Source organism: Bicyclus anynana, chromosome 3, assembly GCF_947172395.1.
Source record: "Bicyclus anynana chromosome 3, ilBicAnyn1.1, whole genome shotgun sequence".
NCBI lineage: Eukaryota > Metazoa > Arthropoda > Insecta > Lepidoptera > Nymphalidae > Bicyclus > Bicyclus anynana.
Genome location: NC_069085.1, coordinates 18,637,391 through 18,661,797, shown reverse-complemented (window position 1 = coordinate 18,661,797; position 24,407 = coordinate 18,637,391). Strand labels below are relative to the sequence as shown.

The 24,407-nt window shown below is 35.9% G+C and overlaps 2 protein-coding genes across 2 annotated transcripts in view; one reads left to right on the top strand and one right to left on the bottom strand.

Annotated features, from left to right (window-relative positions):
- LOC112049345 (laminin subunit alpha-1) overlaps positions 1-5,301 on the top strand; it is a 186,822-nt gene extending 181,521 nt beyond the window's left edge. Inside the window, exons 49-51 of the mRNA XM_052891292.1 lie at positions 208-371; positions 1,096-1,300; positions 1,815-5,301. Of these exons, the coding sequence (XP_052747252.1) occupies positions 208-371; positions 1,096-1,300; positions 1,815-1,957 (512 nt within the window). The 3' untranslated portion in view covers positions 1,958-5,301. The remainder of the gene's footprint in view (positions 1-207; positions 372-1,095; positions 1,301-1,814) is intronic.
- A 1,126-nt stretch (positions 5,302-6,427) lies between these two features.
- LOC112049329 (uncharacterized) lies at positions 6,428-23,091 on the bottom strand. The gene is made up of 6 exons (XM_024087182.2): positions 22,892-23,091; positions 21,085-21,468; positions 12,475-12,699; positions 11,325-11,510; positions 9,027-9,172; positions 6,428-8,295 (listed from the first exon to the last, which is right to left on the bottom strand). Exons 1-5 carry the CDS (start codon positions 22,947-22,949, stop codon positions 9,030-9,032), a joined length of 996 nt encoding a protein of 331 aa, XP_023942950.2. The 5' UTR covers positions 22,950-23,091; the 3' UTR covers positions 6,428-8,295; positions 9,027-9,029.
- Positions 23,092-24,407: the final 1,316 nt, after the last annotated feature.

Below are 24,407 nucleotides of genomic sequence, written 5' to 3'. Positions count from 1 at the left end.
TAAGAGAGACATTTTGTCTTAACGAGACACTGTCGTGTCGCGCATATAAGGTCTTAGACCTAGGGTTTTGACCGTTAAAAGCATTACTAATATTTGGACATGGCATTCACATGGATTACAAAATTCAATTACCTACCTCTTCAATTACCTACCTCAGTTTAGGATTTCAATAGATATTTATAGAAAACTTAACTTTTTCATGTTCAGGTGACGCATACGCAGAGTGGGCGGGAGGGTGGAACGGCGCGGGGGAGGGTATCGAGGGCGAGGAGGGGGAGTCCGTGGAGCTGAGGCTGCAGTTCCGCGCGGCGAGCGGCTCCGGACTGTTGGCTGCTGTGGCGGGCGCCTTGCTTGAACTGAAGGACGGGACGGTGAGTGCCGAGGCGCTTGCTTGGTTTGATTCCCTTTCCAGTCCTGCTGGTGTATGAGACACAGTAGTCCAATGGTATGCCATTGGATTACGCGGGTGAGAGACGGTCATCGTAGCGGAATTGCGGTAAGGAAATTCGTAAGTGCACTCAGGGGTCTCGTCCAACTGAGTTACGGCCACATATGGGGTGTTTAAGCATCTGATAGACATAACATCAAACCTATGGTACTATCGGATATGCTATTGATTATAATTTTTGGGAAAGTTATGAGTTGCGATAATGAATTTCGTTGGTAGCGTTAGTGCATTTAGGGTATCTTACAAGTTAGCCCTTGACTACAATCTCACCTGATGGTAAGTGATGATGCAGTCTAAGATTGAAGCGGACTAACTTATTAGGAGGAGGATGAAAATCCACACCCTTTTTTGGTTTCTACACGACATCGTACCGGAACGCTAAATCGCTTGGCGGTACGTCTTTGTCGGTAGGGTGGTAACTAGCCACGGCCGAAGCCTCCCACCAGCCAGACCTGGACCAATTAAGAAAATCTCAATCGGCCCAGCCGGGGATCGAACCCAGGACCTCCGTCTTGTAAATCCACCGCGCATACCACTGCGCCACTGAGGTCGTCAAAAATGATGATGATAAAGATGTAGCAGGAGGTGCGCTTATGGGCGTGCACCACCACCTGCGCTGTTTCCGGTGCTAATTGAAGTAATTGCAGGTGGTGCTGTCGCTGGGCAGCGCGCGCGTGGAGTCGAGCGCGCGCGCGTGCGACGGGCGCTGGCACGCCGTGCGCGCGCGCGTGTCGCGGCAGAGCGTGTGGCTGGCGCTGGACGCCGCGCCCGACGAGCGCGCCGCGCCCGCGCTGCTGCCCGCCGCCGCCGACAGCGCTCTGGACGCGCCGCTGTACGTGGGCGGACTGCCGGGTGAGCCTTCTCTATACATACATACTATCAGCATGCCTATTTCCCGTAGGGCTAGCCAACGTCCTTCCACTTGTCATACACTTCTGTGTACCATTCTTAGCAGTCCTTTCGTACCAGTTCGTCGGTTTACACTTGACCTGGCCATTATTTGACCTGGATTTGGTCCGTGAACGTTCGCCTTGACCTTCCCTTTCCAACAATTCCATTCACTCTCTCGACTCAATACGCTAATCTGAAGCGATTTAACACCTTAGGGTGATAATGCTTATTCTTGTAACGAGCATTATTATCAGACGTATAAAACGTCTTAACATGCTCTCCGAGGCACGGTAATGTATCACCACCCAGGTAATGTATAGGGATTTTTACTGAGAATTTCTTAGAAACCAACCTATTAACTACTACTACTCTTCGCACCAACGAAGCGTCATCATTACGAAAATAAATAAAATATAACAAAAACATCCATAAATTACAAGTTTACGAGCCATATATATGATTACCATGTTCACAGAAGGAGCAAGCGAGCTGGCGGAAGGGCGTGAGAACTTCAAAGGTTGCGTCCGTGACGTCATAGTGGGGGGCACGGCCCGGGAGTGGAAACACGCGCGGTCCATCCATAACGTGCTGCTGGACTCCTGCCCCGTGGCGCAGTGATACAGGACTTATACACTGGTGTATTTTAGATGAAAGAAATATTCCAATCATGCATACTAATGGTAGGTGTCTACTGATCCGCATCGTATGTTCGGACGCATCGCATCAAACGAAATTTTAATTTTAAGGTAGAAAAATTCCATTCGAAGCGATCCGTAGGATACGGATCACTGGACACTTTTTTATGACTTCCTATACAAATTGGCAAATTCGTTCGTAACACTCCCGATGATACCTACGCGGGGCCGGGAGGTGGTGGCTATGACAGATAAACCCACAACTGATGCACCCCACGTCCAGCCTCTGCCCCGCACGCACGACTACACACCCGCGCAGTCATTCCCTCCCCGTCGCCCGCATATCATGGTAGTGTCATCAACGACCTTGCCAAACATTGTGTGGACGCCTTATGGCATAATTCACATTAAATACAGTGGTGCACTCGTACCTATTATGTCAAAGTTTTTACAAATTAAAGTCAAGTCTACGTAAACGCTTTTGTAAATGTAAATTTGTATAATCAAAGTCGAGACTTGAATCTGTAAATGATATTGAATCAAAGTCAAGGCGATGCGAAGAGTTCTTCGTAAATTATCGTCGAACCAAAGTAGAATTTAGGCAGTCTTTGTATGTCGAGGACTTTACACCTTTTTTACGACTAACTGACATATTTACTTGTAGGACTGAGTTCCTATGTCAGTCACACATCCATTTACCGACTTCAGTAAACATTACGAACAGATGCATAATATATTATTCTATAAGCGAACGAGGCTATGTCTAGAGGCTGATATACTTACTGCATTTTGTATATCAATAATTAGGTATATTGTAAATAATTTATTCATAAGCTTTATAATAAATCTAAGCAAGTAGTCATATTTCAAGTACAATTACATACTAATTATCTGTGCCATTCCTTTTATTTGCTTCATATAAAATAATTGACGCCATTTTTAAAATAGGACGAATGTGACGCCACGCAACTTGACGCCATGCGTCTGCGATGTACATCGAAATATTAATCAACATATTCTATCGTCACTTTGTTGACCTCCGATCTAAATCACTTTGACTGGAAGCTCATACCTTAATAATTAGAAATTTCTACCTTTATTAGAATAAAGGTCCTGTTATTGCATACAATTGAAAATTATGTTAACCAAAATGACAGTTGTTTCCGCAGATACAATAATAAACAGAGATTTCCTTGGTTTCTCGGTAAATTAAAGTTGTCAAATAATTGAATATTTCATACGCAATTGTTATAATTTTTGATCAAACGTATTAAATACTCATATAATGTAAATATATGATAGTACTAACATCAAGCAGTATTCGTTTTCTAATGTAAACTGTAAATATATTATATTATTAAGTAATTCGTGTGATTATTATAAATTATTGCAAAGTAAATAGATATAACAATAGCTTTATAAATAGGTACTTAATTAAACTTCCATATAACTCGCATGCATGTCTTTTTAAATCAGTGAATGTTGACTGTACCTAATAGTACAAAATTATAAAAAAAAAAATTTCACTTACCATCATTTTTGGATTTGATAACTTGCATTTAAAAAGTTTTAGTCATTAGTATAAATATTAAATGTATTTCTTATGCTAATTATTGTAATTGGAATATGTAGGTTGGGCAATCTAGTTTTGTTTAATGAAATTGTGAATGTTGTACATAGGTAATGATTTGCTATACAGCTTTAATAGATAATTGACAGTAACACTATACATATACTTAAGCATTTTTGTAAGCTACATTTACGTACATCTTTTATTTATCATGATACGTCTGATATTCTGAAGTTCTAAATAAATTGCATATAGATGGATGAGCAACGCAAAATACAAACGATTTTCCGATACACCGTTAAGGTGATTTATCCTGCCAACCTCGCCATGATCAATACATAATTTAGCTAATCAAGGTACGCTGAAATTGCCCAGCAAATTAAAAAACAATCAGATTGATACTTTCAATTTAATTTTTTTAGTAGAAATTTGGTTTAATTAGCCGGGCGATTAGTTTCAACTTTTCTACCGACCATGATATGTCCTTGGGCCTCGTGGTGGTTGGGTGATAAATATTTTATAAAAATATACAGCCCAAAAGAAAGCTCATGAATAGGTTTATGTAGAACAGAAACTTAATTGAAATCAAGTGGTAACCTTGTCGGAAATATTGAGGGGTTATGAAAAAAAATTGCTTAAAGACTCATGGACGCGCCACAATTACTAAATATCCACGCTTCGTGACGCCACGCTACGCGGCAATTTGGGTCAACAATCAGTGGCTTCAGTTTTAGCGAAAATCGTGGCGTCAATTTCAAATTCAATTAACTAATAGGCAGGGTGTTGCCATAAAATATTCGAAGCTATGAATAGCAATAAAGTTTCACTCTAGAAAATAAGATTCGTGTTCAATAGTTTAAAACATAAAATACTTAAGTTTAGTGTAAATAATAATTGCCGTATTTATTGTAATTTGTATGAGATTCGTAAATAAAAGCCCACTTTGGCAATAAAAAACATTTATTTTCTTTTATTCATAAGTGTCATTACATCACAAACCGCTTCCACGTTATTGGTTTATGACTCGAAGGAGTTTTTGTTAATGTATTTTTTTTAATAAAGCATTATATTTTATTCGTTATAATATATGGCTACAATTAAACAAGTAACATCTAAATTAGCAATCAATTTTTGCAATAAAATTTAACAAAAGACTTAAAAAATTGACACGGTTTTCTGAAAAAACAAAACGTTTCAAATGGGTAATTAATTAAGGGTAAGAAATAACTATCTTTTTCCAACGAGCCATAAATCAATCAGCCCTATTGCCCCCCTGTCAGAATCCCCGACCCTTAGCAGTAATCCATACTGTCTTAGGATGCTTTCTGGAAAATTTTGCAATTAAAGCACACAGACTAAAGAGCAAAAATAGAGGGAGCGAATAAAGAGTATCGTATACACACATATAACGGCGGAACTAAACTGTAAAATTGGATTTATGTGGGTTTATAATTATGTAAAATTTTATAAAGCATTTATCGAATGTGCGTGAGTCAAGACCACATAGCCCTGATATGAACAATAAACGAATTCTTACCAATTTCAAGCGATTCATATAGCTTTAAGTACAATTTTGAACACTACATAAATACATAAATATTTTTAACCCTTAATTGCCTTCCTTATTGACCTATCAAGACAAGTACTGTCTGTTTACCAAAATGCGCGACGGGGAAGGGGAGGGTTAATTTTAAAACCGTTCGCTTGTCAGTTCACCTCTATAAATTCACTTTAATCTGTATCTAAAGATAAAATTAAAATTTACAGAAAAAAAAATTAATAAAACCTAATAACACCACTCCAATGCAGATGTACAACAACTACAATAATTATAATGTTTTAAAAATCACTTATATAGAACTAAAATGAATCGCGAATAATAATTACGATGAATCGTCCAGATTAAAACCTCTTTGAAAATCATGCGGAAATTCCACCGATAATATTTCGAATACTTACAAGTTTTTCCCCATAAACATTTTAGATACATTTTTTCCCTACAGAGTTAAACGCGATATTCTAAATATAATGTTGAAAATTCGCACGTTTTCAATAAAGGGTATTACTTAAACTAAACAAAAAATTACTCGAATAATAGTTGTATCTAATAGTAAATAATAGGTACCTATATGAAACCAATTTTATTGTACACAAAACTACTTATCTGCGGTACCGTAAAATGGGATTATTTTCACAGAATGTAGGTAATTAGTATTTTTAAAGTACTTGGTGTCAAAACTAAACGAATGACCCTAGTATGATATTTGTTCCAAAAAACAATAACTAAAACTTAAAAACTTTAATTAAATAAATAATAATTTTCTTTGCAAAAAAAAGTTCGGCCACATTTAAAACTCTGTATAAGTTTTGTGTATAACATAATTGATGTTACACTAATCTATGTTTGTCTTACAATATTTTTTTATGATAATTACTGAGCGATTTGATACGACGCTAGTCGATAACATTAAACTTTTACTCAAAAAATACGTTTAATAAGCTGCGAAATAAAGCATTATTTACGAATTTTTACAAGCTGAGAACCTGATCTAGGAAGAGTAAACGGGGAAGCAAAGCTTTTAAGCGCAAATTAAGAGACGCTGCAAGCGAACGTCAGTTGGTTGTGACCACATTTCAGATGAGTTAGAAATTACGAAGTCTCAAGCAGGATCAATAGAAAATTGTCGCTTTTATTCTATCTATTCTTTTAGCTCATTCTGTGGGGGCAAATGCAGCCAGTTTTAAAAAATAGGAGGGTTATTAGAAACTAAAAAATTATAAAGTATCAAAGGCAATTTATCAGATAAAAAAACGATATCATATTATATTGTGACATTCATCGATCGTAAACGCGATAAGCCATTTTAAAATAAAAGAAAAATATTTCCTCAATTCTATTTATTTATTCTTAATATTTATTTAATTATGTTTAACATATACAATTGTTGTTATATATATTTTGCTTGTCCAATGTTTTACATGTTTTTATTTGTAACAATTTTGTGGTACCATACATAAATAGAACTAATTCACCCTTTTTGGGTCAAAACTTTGTCGACTTACGTTAAGTTTAAAAAAATATAGCTCTCAAAACTGCATCTATGGGCACTCGTACATGTGGAAGTCCAATTACTCGACTAGAAACATTTATTAGTCGAGTAAATTTCAGAAGTATCAAATCGCTCCTAAAATTATTAAAATAAAACAGAAATTATACTGACATTAAAAAAGAAAAATTATACATTAATTAATCCTTTATTATACTGAAGTATAATAGGACACAAATGTGAAATCTTTGGAAATGTCAATCAAAATTATACAATAATTCAGAGGAAACCTTAATGTAAAAAATCAGTATTTAAAAAAAACGAAAATTAAATAACCCCCTCCAGGATTTTAGAAACTCTACAGCCATTTTTACATTCTACTTTTTAACACAATTTTAGTTTTTTTTGTTTTTTTTCAGCTAAATATTCTTTGAATCGATTATGTATCAACCAATTCTTCTTTTTCGATTTTCTGTATCATGCTACATACAATTATCATTAAGTACAACCTAATAACTACCAATTGGTTTAATTTTTCAAAAATAGTAAAATACATTATATAATTATATCGCAGAGTATTTTGTCGAATCTGATTTAGATTTGTCGACGAAATTTTCGCGGAAAACAGTATAAATTAATTATTCATTACGATCACTTGTTTAAAAGTAGATTATAAAAATGGCTGCATTTTAAATAACATCATATCCCTATTTTTTTTCTCCTTTTTTTTATAGATACACACAATATTTTTAGTCTTAAATTTTAGAAGCATAATATCAAGATTTTTGAATCTTACGCATCTACCCATTACGTCACACAAAATAGGGAATGCTTTTGGATGAAGCGAAATTTTAATCTGAAAATCTATAGTATGTATGAAGTAATAAGTAAATGGATACAAAGAAAAAGAAAAAAAATCACTTGTTTTTTTTTTTACTTGAAGATTAATTTTTTAATTTATATTTCAGTCCATTTCGCAAAATAATAAGTATTTCTATATGTTTATAGTATTATAATTTTTGTTATAGATTTTTCACTTATACATAAATATTATCAGATACTGTGAGAATCAATAATTATAATTGTACACTATTGCAATATTTTTAATGTGATAAATACTCGTTATTGCTTATTTACCGACCATACATTGGCATCTTGTAAGCATACAAAGTGTAAAAAAAACTAAAAAATAATTCTTTTTCATAACTGCCAGAAGCAATTTGTAAAATGTTCGTAATATATATTATTTTCAATAACCATTTTTTAGGCGCTTGATTACACCTGATGGTAAGTGATGATGCAACTTATGCACTACCATTTATCAACTTGAAAATACCTTTTTCTACCAAACCATAGTACCAATACCACATTTTTTTTATTTGGAAGAGAAAACGGAAGCTGTAAAGCATACCAGATCTTTGCAATATTATTAGAAAGGAATTAAACTGTTTTTTTAATATACAATAGACAAATAATAAACCATAGACGCAAATGTACGGTCTGTATATAAGCACATATAACTTAATTTATCAAAAATACGTATAATACGATTGCAAACATAAAACTTGAGCAAACTACAAATACAGGTTATACTGAGTGACTCTATGTTCTGTGTATAAATGCGATGAAATGAAATGATGTTTTCATGTATAATTATAATTGTACACTAATTGTCTACGTACGTTGACCTTCTGTCGCCCATTTCTGTAAAAGTAAACAATGTATGATGTGAGTAAACTTAATGTTTATTTTGTCAGGAATGTTCACATATATTATTAACAATAACTGTTTTTGTTTATATTTACTTTTTGAATTTAAAACGAATCTAAAATCAGTCTGTTTCTTAGATATTCCTATGGTATGTAAAAACTACTTTACGACCTATTTTCGTCCGTACTAAACAAAAAGCAAGCGGACAAGTGCGAGTCGGATTCGTCTACGGAACGAACAGAGACGAACGAAGAGAGGGAACAAATCGGCACAGACGGTGAGTGATAAAACTATCCTATAAGGGATTTGTTTCCTTTTGAGGAACAAACTGAAATTAATTAATTTAAAAAAATACCTCCAAGTCTAGCGTGAACTGCTCAATATAAAACCTCAAACCATATCACAAAGCTTTTTAGTCCTACCTAACCTAGATGATCATATTCCACACTGGTAAACTGTGCTACAATGATTTTTTTAAATAATTCTATGGCATTGGCTACAAAAAAATTAGGCTTCTTTATAAAAGACAAGCCCAACGACAATTATATAATTTACCAAGTATTCTTTTTACAATTATTATATAATATGACCATGGACGTAAAAAAGTATTGTAAGCCACTGCAATTAATTAGAGATTGTAGCACTCGTGCTGACTATTGCACAAAAATCACTCTGCTTCAATAAATATTAAATTTTTGACAGTTCATAGTACGTGAAGTGGTCACCTTTTACATGGAGAGGTAGCCCTGCGCGGCGGAGCGGCGGCGCGCCACCAGGTAGGCGACCAGCACCACCACCACCAGCGCGCCCAGCGCACAGCCCACCGCGATGGGCACCGCGTCCGGCACGTCCGCGCCGCTGCACTCGCGAGCTGCAACCAACACAACTTTCAGCTCATCATCATTCATCATTATCAACCTCAGACTAATTAGATAAAGACCTGCCTCGCAAGACATTATTTTTCTGTCAACGATCTTATGCGATTATAAACACTGTCTCTATAGAATCGATGTTTCATAGTTTACAATCGTGTCCGTCAGTTAAAAACCTTCGTAAAAATACCTTTTTGTGTAGTTAAATGGTGTAAAAAACTAACAAAAACTGCTAGTTTAGTATAAGATATGTATGAAATCTAAGCTGGTTTTCCTTAGAAAATGGCAGAAAATTTTGTTTGTGAATTTGGGTGCGATACTAGTCATTATGTATTTAGTCTGAGTTATCAACCCATACTCACTGCTGAGCTCAAGTCTGAATGAGAGGGGTTGGGCCAATACTCCGCCACGCTGGCCCAATGCGGATTGGCAGACTTCACACACGCAGAGAATTGAGAAAATTCTCTGGTATGCAGGTTTCCTTGCGATGCTTTTCCTTCACCGTTTGAAACACGTGATTTAATTTCTTAAAATTCACGAAGCTGAAAAGTTGGAGGTGCATGGCCCGGACCGAACCCACACCCTCCGAAATCAAGTGGCGTGCACTTTATAGAAGCATAAACGCAATGCCTACCCTGGGGATACATTAAAAATCTATACTAGTATTGGAAGAGGAATTTTCCAAATCGGTTCAGTAGTTGGAATGCAAACAAACAAACAATCAAATCTTTCCTGTTTATAATATTAGTATAGATAACGCTATCAGCCAGTCTATCTCCATAGTTATGTAGAAGCTTAGTCCGTAACAAAGTCACTAATCATGCTATTAAAAGTTTACATTCAAATTTTTAACGCTAGATTCGCTGTTTCTTTAAGTTATAGTCGCATGACGTCATTTAGATAGTAAACAATGACACTATTTTAGCGACAGAGGAATTTCATGATATCTCCAGGAATCCATAACTGGTTAGCCTATAGCGGTATCTTCGGATGATGAAGTTTGAATCCGAGCTTTTCTTTATTTTTATCAATAGGCTGATTGATACAGTGATCAATTTCTTGGTAGAAATAAATACTGAATCTTACAGCCCAACCGAGTAGACCTAGCATGTGTCAACGACAAAACTAGAGAAAAGAAAAAGGGCATATTGTCGACCAACTGCGACGGAGTTAAATAAATAAATAAAAAAAATACATACTAATAATTTGTTTTTGTCTGACTATCCGTCCGATTTTTTGTAAAATGATTAGTGTACTATTTATTTTACATAAAACGTGCAAAATATAAATAGAAAGGGGTGAAATAGGGGTTGACAGTTTACATCGATTTCCTTGCGGACAAACTCGCGGGCGTCCGCTAGTTAATTAGGTATATAGTAACGAGAAAGAGCGATATTTTCGATTGGGCCGCTACTGGTCGACATCTTTTTCTTCTTCCTCTCGACTCCACATATATCTTAACCTACTGTTCTCAAGACACGCGACAAAGATAACCCCAACCGCACAATCAACGAGTAAGTTTATAGGTATTTTTATTTATGAAAAGCATAATTTTCCGCGTGTTATCTAGAACGACATAAAAACATGTAGGCGTATACCCTTGACTAATATTTATTTGCCACCACTATTAGATACTTAACAGTACCATTTGCTAAGTAATCATGCTCATTGCTCACAGGCGTCATGTCATGAGTAACAGCAACAACGGTATTATTATTGTCGTGTTATCGCAGCAGGCCCGATAACCGATACGCGGCCCGGCGGCGCGCTATCTACGTATTGGCAATGAATTTACAAACGTGACCAAATATACTGAACTTGTTGACTCCCTAATAATGATTACCGTATTTTGAAGACGGCATTTCATTTATTTTGTATTTGAAGGCTTCTAAAGTACGGGATCATCGTAAAGTCGAGTGTTAGCTCTGCTTGAATCGGAGCGAACTTGCGAGAGCCTGCCTATGCCCATTTTATGAAGTCTGTAAAGGAGGTAGGACACTTTTATACAAGGTGTGACCAGAGTTAAGTTCCATGTCCACAAATAACCGTTTTATCGCCATCCTGTAATGCTGCAAATCATATCTAATTGAGCTGCACGGTCGCGGCGCAGCGGTAGCTAGTGTACCGAGTGGGCAGGGTGCCGACACTCACCGACGCTGAAGCTCTGGTCGGCGGCGGCGCGGAAGGCCTCCTCCTGCAGCTGCGAGATGGTGAGCACGGCGGCGGCCGCGTCCGACGTCAGGTTGAGCTGCACGGGCGCGGCGCAGCGGTAGGAGGTGGACAGCGGCGTCGTCCACTCCTCGCCGTGCCAGAAGTCGACGGAAGCGTTCGTGTTCGCTGAAAGATAACACAAGTTACAGTATTTACACAGAGATTTCAATCTTGTCAACAAAATGAACGCCTACAGCGAAATACAGGCCTTTTGCAGGGACTTTGTTACATTAGGTACACACAGAGCTTTTAATCTTTTCATTGTTGTAGCTAAACACAAGCCTTTCACAGGGAATTTCAAACATTAGGTTCTTTAACAGTATCGTTATTAGGCATTTGATTTATCAATTATTATCTTTGCTTGATGTATATTGAAGTTGTTTCCTAAGCTTACTTTTATATCTTATTCAGACATCCAAAATATCGGAATAATTATTTACAAGTTTTAGGTAAATATTGCAATCAAGTTTGCCTTTGTGACTCTGATAACGCCCATGAAAATTATGATTTAGTGATCTGTTATTGATAATCATGGACTGCCAAAATATTGAATGCATTGAACTTAGTATAACAAGGAATAGGTACAACTAAACAACGCGGGTTCACTCGCATACTTCCTATTCCTGTGGGAATACGGGAATAAAATATAGCTTATGTAAATTCATAATATATTATTCGTATTTATACCACTGGTATGTTATGGGGGCCATAGTAGTACGAGTTTTTTTGTGCAATAAGGCAAAGCAAAATTGCACAATAGACAGCACGAGTGCTGCAATGGCTAATTACGTGCAGTGGCATACAATACCTGATAAATTAGCCTCTTAACGAGGAAGCTTAAATTTTTGTAGCCAATGACATGGAACTATTTAAAAATATAAAACAAATCATTGTAGCATGGTTTACCCGTGTGGTAAACATTGCCAAACAAACTATGGGAATGAATAGCTTTGGGATATGGTTTGAAGTTTTATAATTGATTGGATTACGAAGAGTAGAAAAAACAATTTTCAAAATTGGTCAGTAGATCCAGAGTTTATCCTACCCCTTTACATTTTTATAATATTAATATAGTGAATAAATAACTCACAGCTGTTAGGGAACATCTCCGGAGCCAGCGAGACGTTCAAGTTCTTCAGCGAGTACTGCTTAGTGGTTTCGTTCTTGTGGAAGTACAGCACCATGTTGTTGTACGACACGTTGGCGGTCTGGTTGTTGACGGGCCAGCTCAGCGTCAGCCACTGGTTGCTGTCGCTGCAGTTGCCGTCCACCACCGTGGCGTTGGGGGAGACGTTCACCACGAAGTACATGAGAGCTGTTGACAAAGAAACGACGTTTTGAAGAAATTGACGTTTTATGAAAAGGTTTGTGACATCTGACTTTCTAGTTTCTCAGTATAAACAATGCAGAAAAACGCTGACGTTAATCGAAAAGGTGTTTGTATAACAATTAATATGTTTATGAAAAGGTTTGTGACATCTGACTTTCTAGTGTGTCAGTGTAAACAATGCAGAAAAACGCTGACGTTAATCGAAAAGGTGTATGTATAACAATTGATTTGTTTATGGCTAATTAGTAGCGTGTTAGGTATGTGTGAATACTATTCTGATATGGTTGGTAACAGGTCATTTTTCAAGAAAGGTTTTCACTTTCCGACTTTCCTGTTGCTAAATGAAATAGGTCATAAATCTAATCGAAATAGGTCGTAATGTACATTTTACCAAAACGTTTCTGAGTTTCCGGTAAATCCACCGAATAGGTGCGAAAACTTTTATTGAAAGTATTTTCTCTAAAATCAGAAGGCTTCTACTAGTGTATATTTTAGGTGAAATAAGAAGTATGTTTGTTCATTTACCTATAAATAAATGAAATAAGTGACAAATGCCGTGGGAATAGCCAACAAGTTTTTATATTTAACAAGTCAACTTTCCTCATAAGAGTACAGGTGACTCATGTATTGAATCAAATTACTTAGACGTGCGAACATTGGATAATGATTCTGAGGCGTAGGGTTGCCACGTGCTGTAAAAAAATCTATAACATAATAATTTTATAGTTTTAATTATACTTTTTTAAAATATTAATTTGTTTTGTATAGCAAATTATTTCTTCTTCTTCTATTTCAAAAGGTCTCTTTGTGTCGGCTATGCAAGCAAGCTGAAATAAATATAACCTCTGAATTTGGTAACAATTAGTTGCTACTTATTTAGATAACTTAAATAACGACCGAAAGATGGTAGGCAGATTGTTTAGCAATGAAGTTAATTGTTAAGATTGCTAAATGTTTTATAGGAAAAGTTTAAGCCAAGTTAATTTTGAAACAATGTAGGTACTGTTTTTAATTTTAAGAACAGAACGTACTTAATTTTATTTATTTAAAAACTTGACAACCCTACTGACAAGTTACCATTATATTTATAACTTTACTTGTAAACCGAGCTAGTTTATGATTTTGTCTTTCATCGAGCATCCTCATCGATTTCCTAATTAAATTAATAGGTACCTATTGCAAGACAATTTAAACTATGAGTCATCATATCAGCCGATGAACGTCCACTGCAGGACATAGGTCTTTTGTAGGGATTTCCAAACATCAACAGCCCATTTTAATGGACCCAATAAAGGTTCAGGACACAGGATAAGTGAAATAAAAAGTATCTATGGGGACACTCTCGTAAGAGGAGAGATATTTCGAGTTAAGACTGCACTACTTGTGGGTTGGAAAAACATTGGATGCCTGGCCGTGCAATGCGCCATTCATATGTCATATTTGTAATTACGTGTTCGACTGCATTTTACCTAAACACACCACAATGGCGCTGGGAACGTGATTTTGTTATTACGTGTATGGTACATTGCGTAACTAGTTGCGCAATGGAGCGTTGAAATATTTAGATGAATTAGTAGTAGGTTAGCATTTTGTTGACTATGGGCTATTTTTTGCTGACTATTTGAAGGCACAAAGTCACACAGCGGGCGATGGAGCGAGCTATGCTTGCAGTTTCTCTGTGTGATCGAATCAGGAATAAGGAGATCCGCAGACGAATCAAAGTCACTGGCATAGCTCAGCGAGTTGCGAAGCTAAAGTGGCAATGGGCAGGCGCAGGCCACATAGTTCGAAGAGCCGATGGAAGTTGGGGTCCCAAGGTGCTGGAATGGCGACCCCGCACCGGAAAGTGTTGTTCGACCCCCCACTAGCTGGATCGATGATATCAAGCGGGTTGCAGGGAGTCGGTGGATTCTAGCGATTCGAGACACTAACTGGGGGATTTGAGTATGTGAAGAAGCACGTTTACTGATGCCAGAAGGCAGAAGAGACCTGTGAGACTGGGCTTAGAGAGTGCATCAGCCCACCACAGAGTCGATTGAACCTTCTTCACGGTTTTGAATAGCGGATATAGATGGTGATATAAAGTAATATCCAAGAGACCCCTAGGCTTATTATATATTAATCGCTTGCCTATCTAGTGTTTCACATAATATGTACGATTGTCTAATATAGCTTACAAGATCTGTTGGCTCACTATTTTGGTCTTTATTATCAACCTATCAACATCAATATTATATTATAAATGAACATCAAATCAATTGACAACATGCCGTTTACCTACTGTGTGATATCCACCAGTAAGCACCGGATGACATTTTTTACACAGAATCTCAATTTCGTATATGTCTACTAGCATACGTCAAAGATAGGGAATTATCCTGCTGACCTAGACATAAGACGGCAGTCAAATAAAAATACATAGCATCGAGTACCAAGTAATAGCATGACATGACACCGGTGCACTGTCAACAATGCATACGTTGAGCGAGGCGTGTTAGCTGACACATGAGTGCACAACTCGCCGGTCACGTTTCACTTCTATTTCATTTTAAACTCTATAGTTATAAATACTGTTGGACACTTGCATGGCCTTGAAAAATATGTACACACGTTATCCACTTAAAAGTTGCACTTGTTAAGTGGTTAGCTGTGACTTTAGAGAATTATGTTCTGGGTTCAAATACCGGATAACGCTATAAATCGGTGATTTTTTAACCGACTTCAAAAAAAGGAGGAGGTTCTTAATTGGACTTTTTTAAATATTTGTTACCTCATAACTTCGTCATTTCTTAAGCAATTTTGAAAATCCTTATTTTGTATGAAAGATTCCAAATTGGAATTTAATTTTCATGAAAATCGGTTCAGTAATTTTGTGTTAAAATGAAAATAAAGTGAAATCAGTTATGACTTCAAAATCACAAAAATAAACTAAAAAAAAGCGAAAAATAACATCGTATGAAACTTCTGATCACTTTGAAGTTTGAAGTTCTTTCCCGTGGTTCCTTCAGAAGCGTTACAAGTACAAGTAACAAGCAGTTTTAAATCAGGTATTGTTATTAGATAATGGTGATAACTAAAGACGAAAACTTAAAGAAGTAACAGACGTACAAACTTTCACGTTTATAATATTAGTGCTATTTTCCTTGTTTGCGCTCTGATCAAGGTTTTGGCTGTCAGCCATTTTGTTATATTGATTTTCTCTTGTTACTCTATTCTTCGTTTATTCAATAAAAGACTCCTACAATGAACAATTGCATCATTTGGGTATTTCCCAAGAGATAAATCCATTTCATTCATGCAATAATTATTGTTGAATTCTACCTGGTTATCCATTTCCGAAATACGGGATAGCCCAGTGGATATGACCTCTGCCTCCGATTCCGGAGGGTGTGAGTTCGAATCCAGTCCGAGGCATGCACCTCTAACTTTTCAGTTGTGTGCATTTTAAGAAATTAAATATCACGTGTCTATAACGGTAAAGGAAAAAGGGTTCCAGAGAATTTTCTTAATTCTCTGCATGTCAGGTCAGCGTTATTGGCCTAACCCCTCTCATTCTGAGAGGAGACTCGAGCTCAGCAGTGAGCCGAATATGGGTTGATAACAAATCCATTTACATTTTTCGTATAATATACTACAAAAACAGTCGACACATAACATAACGTGACGATTACACATAATACGAGTATCATTGGAGAGGGGCGGTGACAAATGCAAGTCTTTGTTACAATATACCTACTACATAATATTATGTAAATTTATTTCATATGTTCCAATAACTGACTCACTTTTTTTTAAATGTTCTTAAATAGTTCATTATCGTTCTATTGATTTTTTTATTTCATATTTTTTTGGAACTTGATTACATGAAAATTTGAGTTTTTTAAATATGTTTTTGATAATACGAGTTAAAACGCCTGTCGGCCATGACGGTATATATTTCATCTGTTTCATTACGTCACTATATCAAATTATTTACCAACGGAGCGTTTGACAAACATATATGTTATCAATTAGTTTGACGTTTAGTTTAGACATCAAGTGTGTTAGTGACGTCACAAATGCGACAGCGTTTTATAACGTTTCGAAAATTTAAAAAAAAAATCTTTATATTTAAATTAAGTTTAATAAGAAATCCTTAACTTTTATAATTATTGATAACGATATATTTTTTGAGCTTTTTTTAAGCTATGTAGGTGACTTTGGTTCTGCTGCGGATCTCCTCATTTCTGATTCGATCACGCAAAGGTACTCCTAACATAGCTCATACCATCACCCACTGTGTGACTTTAAGCCTTCATAAGAGGCCCATAGTTAGCGACCAAGTCTGGGAACCATATGACCTATGGACGACCTATATATGAATAGATAAATAAATACTTATTAATCATAGTAAAAGGCCAATTAAATTTGACCTTTGAAAAGTACGATATTATGTTTCCCATGAAAAGGCTTTCGTGCCGAACTTTTTAAGATATATGATCAGTATCAAGTTGGGAGTTAGCCAAAGTAGAGAGTTACAAACATATTGAAACTTTTTAAAAACATACAACTGCCAATAACTCAAGGAGAAAACCAGTCTCCATACAAACTTGGGCCCAAATTATACAGATCTGAAAATTGGCCATAAATAAAGATAATTATGGAGATCTCATATGGCCAACTTTCAAAGAAATCTATATTTGCCTGATCAGTTAAATTACTTGTTACAAGTGGGCAATAGTTAAGTCCCTTTGACATAAAATACAATGATTTATCTGTGGCTAACTGGCAGGCGACAGTTTCAATATGGATTTGACACTAACTTGACGCATTTAATCAAAACAAGATATTTGACAATGACATCTTGACATTGATCTTTGACATTGTGTGATACGACACGCGAGTGGTCCTATAGTCTAAGATCCGTATTAGAAACGACCTTCACCCATCCTTTATTGGATGAAAAGATATCAAATATGTTAAACAATACATTGCGAGTAGGTTGCCTAAAAATTATCATTATTAACTATTAATGATGGTTTGGCCAGGAGTTTTTGAGGTAGCCTACTCGCAATCCTGATCTTCTTCTACATGCGTTTTATTTTTGCACTCTGACGTTCGGGACCCTAAAATGTTATGACAGGTACTAATAAAAACATAAAGTGTTCTTTTTATTCATCTATAATGTCATAGTTAACTTATAGTGTTATTTAACGCAGATATTTACCTCACAGCGCTTATTTCCTGTACAAGTGAGATAAACATCGCGCTAATATAACTGCCATCGGGAAATCTGCATGACTCATATATACATGTATTACAAAACAGTTAAAACCGAAAGTAAGTCGGTACATCCTTGTATTCCAACATAGCTGTACTCAACGACATCTAATTATCAAAAAGATAAATTAAAAAACAGTTTGAAAACCCCCTAGTCATTAATTTAACTGAAAAGAAAATTTGTTTCAATGAAATCTTCTTCTAAGAAATAATCAGGTTTCTTTTAAAAAAAAAATTGCCAGGGAGCTTACCACAACGAGGCATAGTCAACCCAATTGCATATAAAGAAATGGAAAAATAATAATACTCTATGCCACTCTCAAAGAAGGCAAACAGCCACGAATAAGATCTCGAACCAACTCAATCAACTTGACAAAAGCCTTCGACAGTGCCGAATAACTTTAAAATGCAAAGATAAATAAAGGCGTGTGTTACATGGATAGTCGGAATTATTTGAATTATGTACTTTGTATGAAAACATAAAACAGTTTTTATTTTTTAGTTGCAAGGTACCTAATGACGAAAATACCTGGTACAACTTTCAAAAGGTTCAAGAGACGAGCAACCCAAGATGTCATGAAATAAACATTATACATATCATTATATTTGGGCAAATCACTGGATCAAGTAGGCTCAGTTTACAAGCACTTTTGAAAGATTAATTAACTATATGTAAACCACCGGTTCGATTCATTCTTTTATTTATATACCACACGCGATGTCGTATGAGACCGGCAGTGTTACAATTTGTCCACTCTCTGTAACTGGTCGTCGGCTCGCGATCAGGTTTAACAACATCGTCACGCGCCACGACCAGTTAACTGTTCAAAGATGCAAATCTGTCGTGGATGCACCAAGCCCGGCTAAGGTCATGGATTTAACCGTTGGTACTATCGATACTAATATGTAAGTCTGTCTGTTACGTTTTCATGATGAAACCTCTGAACCGATTTTGATAAATTTAAGTATACATGGTGTAGTATTCCTGAGTCTCATCTCAGAATGAGAGGGGTTAGGCCGATAGTCCACCACGCTGGCCCGATGCGGATTGGCAGACTTCACACACGCAGAGAATTAAGATAATTCTCTGGTATGTAGGTTTTCTTACGACATTTGTCCTTCACCATTTGAGACACATGATATTTATTTCTTAAAATGCACACAACTGATAAGTTGGAGGTTCATGGCCCAGAATCAATTTCAACCCACACCATTATCCATTGGGTTATCACAGCTACTAATTGGAGTATAACAGGCTATTTTTATCCAAAAATAAATTGAAAGTTTTAAGTATGATATTCAAGTTTTATTTATGATGATAGGTACAAAAAAATATCTGACAAATATAAATTACAATGTTTAATTCAAGATTTAAATATATGCTAATACAACATTAGCTACAGGCGGAAAATAATTGTGGCAACTGGTCAATAAGGAAACTTTGTATCAAACAGCATTTATTGCAACAAAATATCTTTTTTTAACAAAAAGCAGGAAAAGATTTCGATTTGAAGTGAAAATATTTCCCTTACTTTAATCCTACTAGGTATCCATATTATCCTACTAATAATATTAACGCCAAAGCTTGTATGGATGGATGGATGTAATTTTTTTATTCTTTACAAGTTAGCCCTTGACTACTCACCTGATGGTAAGCGACGATGCAGTCTAAGATGGAAGCGGGCTAACTTGTTAGGAGGATCCATACCCCTTTCGGTTTCTACACGACATCGTACCCAAAAGTAAAAAGTATGGATGTTTACTACTCTTTGGTGCAAAATCAGCTGAAAGGATTTGACTGAAATTTTAAATGCAATTAGAATTATATGAATGCAGATAGGATCAAATACATTGACCACATTCACTACTCTATCCAGAAAATTTCATGGCTCGCGCTCGATTTGTGAAAAACTGAAACTCACGCGGACGAAGTCGCGGGTATCCTCTAGGTAAAAATACCGCTAGTACTTCTGCGGAGATTTTTGGTGCACAATCAGAAATTCACTACTCTGACACAAACAGAGATGACAACGGTACAATGTTCACCCAAAACTGGTGAGTTTCCATATGTGCTGTCTCCAATTTTCACAGCCAAATGATTTTTGTTGCCTAAAAGCCCATACCCATCCAAGTTTTCAGTATGTATGGACAATGGACAAGGAAGGATGAGAGGAGTAAATAAAAAATGTCCAAAAGGGTCAAAGTGAATAAACAGTTACAGGCCACACCATAATTATAAAATTAATAGGGATGTAATAAAATAAGTTTGAATTGAATTGTTCACTTAACATAAGTATTCCTGCTGACTTATTCACTATTTTGGTAAAATAAACATCAAATCAATTGAGATATGTCATCTACCTACTGTATGATATCCGCCAGTAGGCACCTGATGACATTTGTTACATAGAATCTCAATTTCATATATTATGTCAACTAGCGTATGTCAAAGATAGTAAACTGGACTTGTCATCCACAGACAAGACACTAGATCAACAAAGTAGATACAAATAAGCATGCATAACAAATAATTAAAGTTTTTATGTTGTTTACATAATCTTGAAACAGACATTTGCACAGTCATTGCCTAATTCAGCCAACTGTAGTTGCGCTCTTGCAAAAACTCAATTTTTTGTACACATTTCAAACTTATTGTGTTACTATAAAGCCAATTTGTTGTGTTTATTTCAAAGAATTTATTATTTCTTGAAGACAAGTGTTCATTTCAAGAAAATATTCCAATGAAACTTAGAAATAAACTCATAATTTTTCATGGTCATTTGCCATTAGTAGTCAATTTTTTAAAAGATTTAATCATTTCATCAAATGCTTATTAATCAATAACTCAACTTGTGATAAGTAGTCTATCATACTGTATCAGAGAGGCGGAAAAATAATAGAAATAGTTTAAAGAGGGAAATCCCTATTTGATTAGACAGTTTAGTGTAGTTTAGATTCTGAAACATATTCTGCCTTAATATCAGTGCAAAAATTTGAATCCACTCTGTTATTGCAATATAGAGAGGAGACTCGAGCTCAGCAGTGAGCCGAATATGGGTTGATAATGATGACAGCAGTATACTTGCTACTTGAAATTTGAAAAGTACTTACATGGAGCCTTGGCGTAGGTGACGTTGAGTTGCGCTGCAAACTGTACTACTACGCAGGTTACGTTATTGCTGTCCTTGTACCACCATTTTCCTTGTTTGGGAGCTGGAGTTGGACCAGGGGCTGGTGTAGGTGCAGGGGTGGGGGGAGGGGTAGGTTTAGGGGGCTCAGGGGTAGGAGACGGAGTTGTTGTAGTTGTTGTAGTTGTTGTGGTGGTCTTCTCTGTTGTTGTGGTTGTTTCTGTTGTTGTTGTTTTAGGAGTAGTTGTAGTTGTAATCTTCTCTGGAGTTGTTTTTGGGGTATCTGGTTTCGCAGTTGGCTCTGTTGAAGTTAACGCTGGCACTGTGATTGTGACTGGGGCACCATCCTTTGTCACATTGCCTTGACCTAGCAAGAAAGACATTATGTTAATTGGTTTCATTAGTTTTTCAATTCCCCAATCCCCAATGTCAAAAGATGCCTACTCCCTTCCATACTCAACATCTACCATCACATCAATAGTGCCAATGAGCAGTGTTAATGCTACTACTATAGTCTAGCAAGTTCATTGATAACACCCCCATGATATGCGGGCGACAGGGGGGAAAGACTGCGCGGTTGTAAAGTCGTGCATGTGGGGAAGTGACATTCATCAGTGTGGGTTTTTTATTCATCACTACACGCCGCCCGGCCCGTGCGCAACATCGGGAGTGTCACGAGAGAAGTTGCTTAGCTATAAGTATGTGACATGCATGTATCATAAATTATTTTACATCTTTTTTATTTTTTATATACCACTAGCCGTTGCCCCATGGTTTCACCCACGTAGTTCCTGTATCTGTGATAATACAGAGATAAATATAGCCTATAAAAGTCACAAATAATGTGGCTTTCTAGTGGTAACACAATTTTCAAAATTGGTTTAGTAGATCCAGAGATAACGCCCTACAACATAACAAACCTCTTTATAATAATAGTACAGATTCAGAATCTTCTGAATATGCCAAGAATAAAATTATGTTTTCTGAATAGGAACAAATATTAAAACCCTTAAATATTTGTATTATTCTGTATTTAGTATTTATTGTTATAGTGGCAAAAGTAATAAATTATCAGATAAAATGTCTAACTATCACAGTTCTGGTGGTAAAGGTGGAAGTTATAAACAGCCTGTAATAGAAAGACAGCAGAGAACGTTAATACTCAGCAGAGTCCAAACCAAACCAAGACACACAGACAGGGCCTTTTGTATGTCAACAAAAGGCCCCATTACTGAATAGTAAATAGGGTTCCTTTTTACCTAACTTCTTCTTTCTTGCTACAAGTTTTAACTTCAAATGGCATAATATGCTCATTCAAGTGCAGAACCAGTTCCTGAGGTTGTTACAAGTCTCCAGTTACCAACAAATACTTATTTACTGTACAGCCCATGTACCATAGCAACAATTCTATGGAGAATCGTGACTTAATTATTTTTAATATCTACATAATATAAATTAATTTCCAAATAAATCCGATTTCATCAAATTTCCGATTAGAAATGACGGGAAGTCGATGGGCCTGCTTACAAACGAAATATCAGCATGAAAATTTCACAGTAGCAACCGTAAAGTGGGTAGATACCGTCTTTGTCCGGTAAAATTAAGTAATCTACATACAATTAATGATAATTAGATTTACAATATTATATGCGCGTTCACAAAGACATTTCTTGAACTACAACAAAGTTGATAAAATCACATTGGTGATATTATAACAAAGAAGATAGATGCGATGTTTTAACGTTAGACAATTTTATCTTTAATACCTAGAAGTACCTACTTAAACTTACCCAATACTGTTAAACTGCATAACACTGCCGCAAGTAAATAAAAACTTAACCGTGCCATTTTGCGATAGGGAAAACGCGATTAAATTGTAATTTCTGTTTGCAGTTTCGCGAACAATCTCACTTGTACGTTGCAATTAAAATGGTTTTGCAAGAAAAGAATTGACGAGAAATGTCAAAATTGTCAATAGACAAAATTATTTTCGAACTCACGGTGACGACATGACAGCTGCATTGCGGTATTGCCAGAATAATATGTTAAGGCATTATACAGACGTTCCAAGTTCCAATATTTAAAAAAAAAATCGAGAGTTTATCCATTTAGTTTGTACATGGAGAGTTTGGCGGGAAATTCGTAGGAATCACGTGTAGCTGTCTTTAGTCGTTTTATTTTCATTTATTTCTGCATTTTAGAGTTTTATTGCATTTAATAAGTATGCATTTTATTCAATATAGGTCTGATAAGGTGCACAAGTACTGTGGAGGTTGAGCAACTGTAATAAAAGCAATACTTCTCTTAAATAGGTTCTATGGTGATGAATTCGATTTTCACAAGGGACTCTATCAGAAGTTTTGGTAAGGTTGCCTTCGCCTTAATAAATAAAGTATGACATGACTTTATTAGGGACGACTGACGGGCAACAACGGACAATGGACTTTATTTGACAACTTTGACCGTAATAGGACAAATTCATTGAAATAATAATTATTACTAAATGCAAAAAAGCTTTATTGAAAAAATAACTCCATCTTTTACTAAACTACAAGTTTTTGTCCGTTTATTATGCCATTCAACTACACAAACCGCCATTTTTAGGGAGATCTTTACACGACGAAAACGATTACAACAATAAAACATCGATTATATAGCAACAGTTTTTAAATACGCGTTAGATCATTGACTTTTGATCTTTGCCAGAGGGGTAACGGTTAGAGAGGAAGGTCCTGATATTCCTATCCAATCCCATTAATTTTAGTGTGAAACCAAATATAACTTTTTATTGAGTGGTCCGATTTCGATTATTAGAAAGGGTACATTCCGAAGATAATCTCATATAAGTATGAGAAAATACAATTTAAACCCTAAAGCTAAGAAAATGGTAGATGACTGATTAATATGACCATTGTCACCGCCTTCAAAGTGATCAATAGATAAAATAAGCAAAAGAAAATATTATAATATTTTCTTTTGCTTATTAGTTTTCTGCATATGTTTGTATTTTTGAAGTCGGTAGTATTTTTTAATTATTTACTATACAACTAGCATAAATATTTTTTTAAAAATATAAATCATTTCGTCCCCGTACCAAAACATTTCTGATTTTAAATAACATAAAAACAACACTCCAAAAAAATCATCAAAATCGGATCTGTTCCTGAGGATTTCCTGCATAATATGCTTGTTTGATGTATTCTTTGACTTCCCTATACCTACCTATTTATGTTATGCTTCATACTTGCTTCTGATTTGTCGATTGCCCTGCTACCTCGTAGCAACCATGTTTCAAACGCAATGGTT

Bases quoted from the DNA above. Each gene is read 5' to 3' on its own strand.
- LOC112049329 (XM_024087182.2), bottom strand. From the start codon at position 22,949: ATGGCACGGTTAAGTTTTTATTTACTTGCGGCAGTGTTATGCAGTTTA. The intron at 21,469-22,891 runs GTAAGTTTAAGT...CTTTCTTGCTAG, and splicing joins ATGCAGTTTAACAGTATTGG to GTCAAGGCAATGTGACAAAG. The intron at 11,511-12,474 runs GTGAGTTATTTA...GTTATCTTTCAG, and splicing joins GGAGATGTTCCCTAACAGCT to CGAACACGAACGCTTCCGTC.